Source organism: Colobus angolensis, unplaced genomic scaffold, assembly GCF_000951035.1.
Source record: "Colobus angolensis palliatus isolate OR3802 unplaced genomic scaffold, Cang.pa_1.0 Scaffold49, whole genome shotgun sequence".
Taxonomy (NCBI): Eukaryota; Metazoa; Chordata; class Mammalia; order Primates; family Cercopithecidae; genus Colobus; species Colobus angolensis.
In genome coordinates, this window is record NW_012118376.1 from 8532142 (window position 1) to 8541667 (window position 9526).

The 9526-nt window shown below is 38.6% G+C and overlaps 1 protein-coding gene across 2 annotated transcripts in view; it reads right to left on the reverse strand.

Annotated features, from left to right (window-relative positions):
- The window catches only part of BDP1 (B double prime 1, subunit of RNA polymerase III transcription initiation factor IIIB), a 118156-nt gene that overhangs the window by 58100 nt on the left and 50530 nt on the right, over positions 1-9526 (reverse strand). The window contains exons 16-19 of one of the 2 annotated variants that reach the window (XM_011959299.1): positions 8935-9065; positions 2646-4179; positions 1067-1254; positions 98-320 (exon numbers count right to left, since the gene is read on the reverse strand). In XM_011959299.1, the coding sequence (XP_011814689.1) occupies positions 98-320; positions 1067-1254; positions 2646-4179; positions 8935-9065 (2076 nt within the window). Of the gene's footprint in view, positions 1-97; positions 321-1060; positions 1255-2645; positions 4180-8934; positions 9066-9526 lie in introns of both variants that reach the window. The other variant, XM_011959298.1, reaches the window with a different exon arrangement.

Genomic DNA, 9526 nt, shown 5'->3' on the forward strand with positions numbered 1-9526 from the left:
ATCTCCTGACCTCGTGATCCGCCCGTCTCGGCCTCCCAAAGTGCTGGGATTACAGGCTTGAGCCACCGCGCCCGGCCCCATCTTAAATATTACTCACATGTTGAGAAGGAAGAGTATCAGCTTGTTCATTATTTTCTTGCATCACAATAGTCTCCATTTTCTTGGTTTCTGATTTCTTCTCATATATATTTTTTTCTGATTCTGTAGTCTTTCTCTTCAAAGCTGCTCTTGCTAAGTTTGGTTTTGGTCTTTTGAATCGACTCCTCACAAAAGGTGCTGGTTTAATTTCAAGTGACTTCTGTTCTTGAGGAAGAGATCTACTTTTGGAACAAGGATTATCAAGCTTTAGAATGAACTGAAGGGGCAGGGGAAACAGAGTCTCAGTACAACCTTAGAGACTGGCAGTAAACATGTAATTTTTTTTTTTTTTTTTTGGAGACAGGGTCTTGTTCTGTCCCCTAGGCTGGAGTGCAATGACACAATCATACCTCACTGCAGCCTTGACCTCTGCGGGCTCAGGTGATCCTCACATCTGAGTCTTTCAAGTAGCTGGGACTACAGGCATGTGCCACTACACCCAGCTAGTTTTTGTATTTTTTGTAGAGATGGGGTTGCTACAGCCTGTTGCCCAGGCTGGTCTCAAACTCCTGGGCTCAAAGGATTCACCCAACTCAGCCTCCCAAATTGCTATGATTAGAGGTGTGAGCCACCATACTTGGCCTAATTCCAATCCTTAACAGGAAAACAAATCGAACTATCTGGCAGATCCTGAAAACCATGAATGGTACAATCCAGGTATGAGCCTAGGAATTATATCATCTCTGCACAAACAAAACATAAGTCTATCAAACCTGTATTGATTTAAGACTGTTACATACAATTTTGTATGTCAGTAACTTTCACAATTGACTTGTCAGAGTGACCTCAATCCTCTCTCCCAGTCTTCCCAAAACTATCTTAAAATCTCTAACACTATCCTGTATATGTTATACCTTGAAATCTCACTTAGTTTAACATAATCTGCAACTGTAACTTAATATCTTTTTCTTTAAAAACACACTGGTACCTTAAATTAATATCTGAAAACGGCTCTGGAACATCTGGAGATCGAATCCCCAGGACTTCTGTTTTATCAGATTCATGAGTCTGTGAAGAAATCCTGAAATGACTGAAGTGACTTGATACTTCTTTTTCAGAATCTCTTTTTTCTTCTACAGGTATGTGCATCATCGACAGTACTTCACTGCTAATGTTCTAGAGAAACAGTCATAGTAAATCAGCACAAATAAAAGATTATTTAAACATCTTATATACTTAAAACAAAAGTCTACTAAATTCTGAACACTTTCCTTTAACAATTTAGAAGTTTTTAATTTTTAAATAAAATTTAATTTCCAAATGGTAAAACTAGGAATTCCGGAAACCCTTTTAATGTTGCACATTATTACTTTTCCAAACCACAAATGTCATTACCTATTTATAAAAGTTAGGAAAAAAAAAAAAAGTCCTTGAAAATGTTAGAAGATCATGAACTTCAAAGTAACTTGCAAAAACAAAAAGAACTTTTAGAAGTGAAGTCAGGTGGGGCAAGAAATAAAAGCAGATGAAGATGTGGCCAAAATAAATAACGTGTGTTCACGCTAGGGTTAGTACAAAGTCAGTCTAATTTCCTATTCTTCTTTTACCTACAAGAGTTACTTCAAATGACATTAAGAACAGTAACATTTTTGGGACCTCAAACCTAAGCCAAAAGAAAAGTTTGATCCTTGCCCATCTGACTTAGAGAAAAAAAACAATAATAATAGTGACTTTTTCACAGTTAAAAATAGTTTTTTTTTTTTTTCATTTCTTTTTGAGACAGGGTCTCACTCTGTCATCCAGGGTGGAATACAATGGCACAATCACAGCTCACTGCAGCCTCAACCTCCAGGGCGCAAGCAATCCTCTCACCTCAGCCTCCCAAGTAGCTGGGACTACAGGCTTGTACCTCGTTATATTTTATTTTATTTATTATTATTATTTTTTTAGAGACAAGGTCTCCCTATGTTGCCCAGGCTGGTCTCAAACTCCTGGGCTCAAGTAATCCTCCCATTTTGGCCTCCCAAAGTGTTGGGTTTAGAGGTGTGCCCAGCCTAAGTTATCTTTTTTTTTTTTTTTTTTTGAGGCGGAGTCTCGCTCTGTCGCCCAGACTGGAGTGCAGTGGCCGGATCTCAGCTCACTGCAAGCTCCGCCTCCCGGGTTTATGCCATTCTCCTGCCTCAGCCTCCTGAGTAGCTGGGACTACAGGCGCCCGCCACCTTGCCCGGCTAGTTTTTGTATTTTTAGTAGAGACGGGGTTTCACCGTGATAGCCAGGATGGTCTCGATCTCCTGACCTCGTGATCCGCCCGTCTCGGCCTCCCAAAGTGCTGGGATTACAGGCTTGAGCCACCGCGCCCGGCCGCCTAAGTTATCTTTTTAAAAAAGAACATACAGTTTCTTCAAGGCACTGAAACACAGAAACTTAGGGCTACAAAAGACTTTAGACTTTTAGAGATTTTTAAGTGTTGCTGGACTTAAGGACAAAATAATCATGGAATTATTTTGGTAACTTTCCTCTGGAAAAAAGCATTCAAAAAAACTTTTAAAGGACAGAAAAATACATACTTTAATATCTAGTGAAGGCATAGCACTGCAGTCATTGCTACCGCTCTGCATTAAATGTGTCTCAGTTTGTCTTGAGGTACTGGTCTCCTCTAGTTCATTTTCCCTTGGAGAAATGTCTGTTTTTCCAGTTTTTTTCAATTCTGCCACCTTTTCCTCAGTAACACAGATCTCTTCAGATCCTCTCTCTCTAAAATTTTCTCTTCCAGTTTCTTTCATATCTGTCTCCATTTCTTCAATGACAGCCATCTTTCCTGATACTTTCTCCATCATGGAAATGTCTCTTTTTCCAGTTTCTTTCAAATCAATCTCCTTTTCCCTTACAGCACTGATCTCTGCTAGCACCTTTTCCCTTTGGGAAATTTCTTCTCTAATTTCTTTCAAATCTGTCTCCATTTTACCTACAGGCCTGACCTCCTCTGGGCCATTTTCCTGTGGGGCTATTTCTCTTTCAGTTTCTTCCACATCTATCTCTATTTCCTCAGCAGCATCAATCACCTCTGGTGTCTTCTCCCTTGGGAAACTCTCTCTTCCAGTTGCTTTCAAATCTGTCTCCATTTCATCTACAGGCTTGACCTCCTCTGGGCCATTTTCCTCTGGGGATATTTCTCTTCTTCCGGTTTCTTCCAAATCTTTGTCTATTTTCTCAGTGGCATCAATCACCTCTGGTGTCTTCTCCCTTGGGGAAATCTCCCTTCCAGTTGCTTTCAAATCTGTCTCCATTTCACCTACAGGCTTGACCTCTTCTAGGCCATTTTCCTGTGGGGATATTTCTCTTTCAGTTTCTTCCAAATCTCTCTCTATTTCCTCAGTAGCATCAATCACCTCTGGTGTCTTCTCTCTTGGGGAACTCTCTCTTCCAGTTGCTTTCAAATCTGTCTCCATTTCATCTACAGGCTTGACCTCCTCTGGGCCATTTTCCTGTGGGGATATTTCTCTTCTTCCAGTGTCTTCCAAATCTTTGTCTATTTCCTGAGTGGCATCAATCACCTCTGGTGTCTTCTCCCTTGGGGAATTCTCATTTCCAGTTGCTTTTAAATTTGTCTCCATTTCACCTACAGGCTTGACCTCCTCTGGGTCATTTTCATGTGGGGGTATTTCTCTTCTTCCAGGTTCTCCCAAATCTTTGTCTATTTCCTTAGTGGCATCAATCACCTCTGGTGTCCTCTCCCTTAAACAAATCTCTCTTCCCCTTGCTTTCAAACCTGTCTCCATTTCCCTGGTGACATCAATCACATCTAGAATCTTCTCCCTGGGAGAAATGGCTCTTCTTCCAGTTTCTTTTAAATCTGACTGCATTTCTTTAGTAGTATTAATCTCTGCTGGTACCATCTCCTTTGGTGAGGTGTCTGGTCTTACAGTTTCTCTCAATGCTGCTGTCATTTCCCCAGAGACAAGAATCTTCTCTAGTACCTCTTCTTTTGAGGAAATTTCTCTCCTTCCGGTTCCTCTTCCGATATTTGGCTTTGGTTTCTGAAATCGAGTCCTTAGAATTGGGACTTGATTAAGTTTATTTGCTTTATTATTCTCTTGAATGCTATAAAAAAAAAAAAAAAGGAGGGGCACACAATCAAGTTTTAAACCAGACTGCCTGCTAAAGAGATGATGTTTGAGAAATCACTACAGAAATACCAGAAACTCTCAAATTCAAAAAAATTAAGGAAGCCCTAGGAATCTCTGGGTAAAATTTAAACATTATAAGAAAAAAATCCCACCTTTTGAAATCAAAGCAAAAAGTTTAAATATATATACCTAGTAAAGTCAATCAGTATAGAAGCTATTTGATCCTAATAATCTCTTTCCAATTGTCATTCACACTACCATTTGCAAATACTGACTGGGAAAGACTCTCCAGTTCCCTGCATTGGAGCCAGATTAATGTATGTCTGCTATTACTACCTCTTCATCCCTTCCATCTTTTACACAGACAAACGCTTTGCTAAAATAGACCTGACCACTTCAAATACCTGGATACAAGTATGACTTGACTAAGATTAAATCTTAGGACTACAAATGAGGTCTGCCCTCCTCACCTTTTAAAATCAATTTTATATGAGATTTCCTATACACATGTTTCTCTAAGAGCTTGTTATTTCATAACATAAGTAAAGAATAAAAGGAAAGACTAAATACACAATGTTTGCTGAATGCTATTGGGCAGACAATCACTATCCAAAACAAGCACCTTGCTCTCCAGAAAAGCAGCAGCACTTTTTGTTTTGCTTTCTGTTTATTATAATAGATGGTAAAATCAATAAACATATAAATAAATGAAAGAGCTTTTATATGATTGGTAAGGAAAAGTTATTAATATTGGGCAAAAGCTAGATCAAATGAAACACTAGATTAGATTTATTCAGCCATGTCAGACTGAACAGGTATGTAACTATACATACAACAGCTTAAAAAAAGACGAGCTGGGCATGATGCCTCATGCCTGTACTCCCAGCACTTTGGGAAGCTGAAGTAGATGGCTCGAGCCCAGGAGTTTTTGGTAGAAATCCCATTTCTACTAAAACAAAACAAAACCCAAAATCGGTCAGGTGAGGTAGCGTGCACCTGTAGTCCCAGCTATTCAGGAGGCTGAGGTGGCAGGATCACCTGAGCCCAGGAAGGATTACGGTGTAGTAATCCATGATCATGCCACTGCACTCCAGACTGAGCAACAGAGCAGGATCCCGTCTCAAAACAAACAAACAAAAAACAAAACCAAATAAGCAAAAGATTTACTTAAAAGTATGCTAGGCTGGGCATGGTGGCTCAGCCTGTAATCCCAGCATTTTGGAAGGTTGAGACAGGCGGATCGCTTGAGGTCAAGAGTTCGAGACCAGCCTGGCCAACATGGTGAAACACTGTCTCTACTGAAAATACAAAAATTAGCAGGGCATGGTGGCGCACGCCTGTAATTTCAGCTACACAGGAGGCTGAGGCAGGAAAATAGCTGGAACCCACGAAGCGGAGGTTGCAGTGAGCCAAGATCATGCCACTGCACTCCAGCCTGGGCGACAGAGCAAGACTCTGTCTCAAAAACAAAACAAAACAAAAACAAACAAACAAACAAAAAGTATGCTATTGTTGCTACTGTTTGTTTCAACATCTTTAGGTCCTAAACGATCCTTCCTCACTGAAATAACTGTTTTCAATAATGCAATTTTTGATACTATAAGACAGGTCCTTAGGAATAAGATTGCTTTTCAAGTTGTATTTGTTTATGTAACTTAAGTGTTTATATCCATCATTAATGTTAGTAATTGACAATGTTAAATGTAAAATTAACAGCAATCAATAAAGGAAATTTAATTTGATTAGTACAGAATGGACTGAATTCCATTTTCTGATTTATGACACTTTTCATCTCCATCCAGAAACATTTAGCTTTTAGTGAGATTACTATGCTAGCAATCTTGGTTTGGGTATCATGGGAAGAGATAAACTATCTTTACAAAGTCACATTTTGAAAACAGGCATATTATTTAAACACATAAATGCTTGAAGCAAAGGCTTTATTAATAATTTCATTATTTCAATATCAGTTCAGATTGTAAGATACAGATATGCAATGTTATAACTATATTCTATGTGCTTAGATTTTTTAAACTGCCATTCCAGCAAAGCATTAGATTGTTTCTAAGTAACAAAAGAAGTACAGAATTAACTGAAGGGCAATATCTGAGACTGGATATCAGATATAAAATTAAACTAGATTATTTCTCAAAATATGCAGTGGATCTACAAACTTTCCTCAGATCACAAATTTGAGAAGGAAGGCAAAGCAAGAGGACCACGAATGGAGAAAATAAGATATGGAATGAGCACAGAACTATAAATGTGCTTTAAGGTCTGCATATGTGTTTTTCTAAAACACAGAGTTTAAGAATCTATAAAATATTCATGGCCAGGCGCGATGGCTCACACCTATAATCCCAGCACTTTGGGAGGCCGAGGAAGGAGAATCCCTTCAGCCCAAGAGTTCAAGACCAGCTTGGGCAACATGGCAAAACCCTGTTTCTACAAAAAATTTAAAAATTAGCCGGACGTGGTGGCACGCACCTGTTGTCCCAGCTACTTGGGAGGCTGAGGCAAGAGGATCAATTGAGCCCAAGAGGTCGAGGCTGCAGTGAGCCATGATCGCACCACTGTACTCCAGCCTGGGTGCAACAGCAAGACCCTGTCTTTAAAAAAATGCGTGTGTCTGCGTATGTTTCAAACATATAAATGTGTGTATATATATGTTTCAAATATATATATATATAAACCTCCAGAGGAACATCACCAATCATGACAAAAATCATAAAATATTTATATGAAGTAGATAAGATGCAAAATTAACCTAGAAGATTAAATTTCAAAGAAATATTCACTAGTTTATCTAATAAAGTACCTTTTTTATATAGAGATGGGGTCTTGCTATGTTGTCCAGGCTTGTCTTGAGCTCCTGGCCTCAAGTGATCCTCCCGTCTCAGCCTCCCAAAGTGCTGGGATTATAGGTGTGAGTCACCATGCCCAGGCTAAATAATTTTTTTTTTTTTTTTTTTAGGCTAAAGAATTTTTAATGCATTCTTTAAGAGACTGTTTTCCTACTATCTCTTTCTCTTACATAGCATCTTGAACAGGCCAACATATTTGGAGTAGGGGAGGGGGAAAACTTTCTGCTAGACATAGATAGATGTATAATTTGATAAAACACAGAATCTTAGAATTGCTTTTGAAGATTTTGGAGATTCAAAGGCCTGAAAGATCACATGACAAAGCAGAAATGACACTACCCACAGAGAGGAAAGTTGTTGAGATCAGACTGAATATTAGTTACAATGTCCACCAGCATTCTAAAACCCAGTGGCCATTCAGAAAAGTTTAATTTTCTACTAAGCCACAGTATCTATTAAAAGACTCTAGCTTAAACTGAAAAAATATAAATAAAAAGAATAATTTGTTAGCTATCTGTAATTAAAATCCATATCAGAGATATGTAACAAGCAATGTAGTCATACAAACTTCTACCTAGAGACTGTGTGCACATTAGTAAAATAATCGGGGCAGTGGGGAGGAATAAGAAGCAAAGGAATACTGAAGGCAACAAGAAATAAATAAATTTTTTTGTCTTCCAATAAAGATGTTTAAAGTAGTTCAGGAAACCTAGCTTTCACTCTCAGGTTAGGTAATTTTCTTTTCTGGAGGAACAGGAGTCTGTCTCACTTTGCTGCCCTGGCTGGAAGAAAGTGGCACAATCATAGCTCCCTGCAGCTTCTAATTCCTGGGCTCAAGCAAGTCTCTTCCTTCAGCCTTCCATGTAGCTAGATAGGCATGAGCCGCCATGCCCAGCTAGGTACTATTTAAACAGGTTAACACAGCTGTAAGAAAGTACAGCATAGGCTAGTCTTTAAATGTAAAGACTGGTAAAATATCAATTATTGAAACTGGACAGCAGGTATATGGGAGTCCACTACTGCGCTTTTGCGCACATTAAACATTTCCAAAACGAAAAGTTGAAACAGTATACTAGTAATTCCATCAGCCTGGTTTGGTACCCTCCAAGGAAGAAGTAAAAAATAGAAAAGGCTTTGGCTATAAGCAGTATGGGTTTCTATACATAAGTTTTAAATAAAATACAGAAATCTTAAAGAAAGGCAATATGTGCTCAATCTAATTCCAAAGAAACAAATATTTTAAAAATAAGTAGTATTTGGCATTTGAACATAAACATATAATTTAATACGCATGTTAAGTGATAAGGCTGGCTGGGCGTGATGGCTCACACCTGTAATCCCAGCACTTTAGGAGGCCAAGGCAGGTGGATCACTTGAGGTCAGGAGTTTGAGACCAGCCTGGCCAACATGGTAAAACCCTGTCTCTACTAAAAATACAAAAATTAGCTGGGCGTGGTGGCAGGCGCCTGTAATCCCAGCTACTCAGGAGGCTGAGGCAGGAGAATCACCTGAACCCGGGAGGCAATGGTTGCAGTGTGCTAAGACTGTCCTCCAGCCTGGGCAATAACAGTGAAATTCCATCTCAAAAAACAAAAAAGTAAAATAAAATAAAATAAAGTGATAAGGCTATTCATGTTAACTCAAGTACTAATTTATGATGAGTAGCTTTTTTCAAACCATCTGAGAAATTCACATAAAGGCTACAACATAAACTTCTTGAAAGGTGAAGGTATATTTCTAAATATTATATAACTAGATACGCAGACAACAAATCAATCTAAATTGCTTCTGTTTTAAAAAACTGATTGAGTTCTAAAACTTCTTACAAAATCCAAAGATGATATAATCAACAAAATGATGCTTACCTTAGACATTCATTAAGAACCTTGGGCTCATCTGGCTGCACATTTTGAAAAGAATCATTTTTCTCAGGTTGTAATATGACATCTTCCTCTTCAAAATCTTTACATGATTGATCTTCCATGTGTTGAGGAGTCTTAAAAACAAACACATTTTTCTAATGTTTTAGGTTTCACAATGAGGCATAACAGATTTCATTGAAAATGTTGTCCAATTTAAGTATAAAATGGTAAAAAAATTCAAAATTATAAAATGGTGACTTTAAAATACTTTTAATGTATTTTCTTTACCTATCTTAGAAAATTTCAAGAGCTACTCCTTTTAGGATATCTCCAAGTCCCATTCTCCTCCTCCCAGTCAAAAAACAAGTTAACTGTCTTGGTTTCATCTGTTAGAAATACCCCTGCGGGGTCTATTTTTCTGAATTATTTTGATTATTATAATGGCATTATAGATCACGGGAATTTTTTTTTTTTGAGACGGAATCTTACTCTGTTGCACAGGCTGGAGTGCAGTGGCGCGATCTCGGCTCACTGCAAGCTCCGCCTCCCAGGTTCACGCCATTCTCCTGCCTCAGCCTCCCGAGTAGCTGGGACT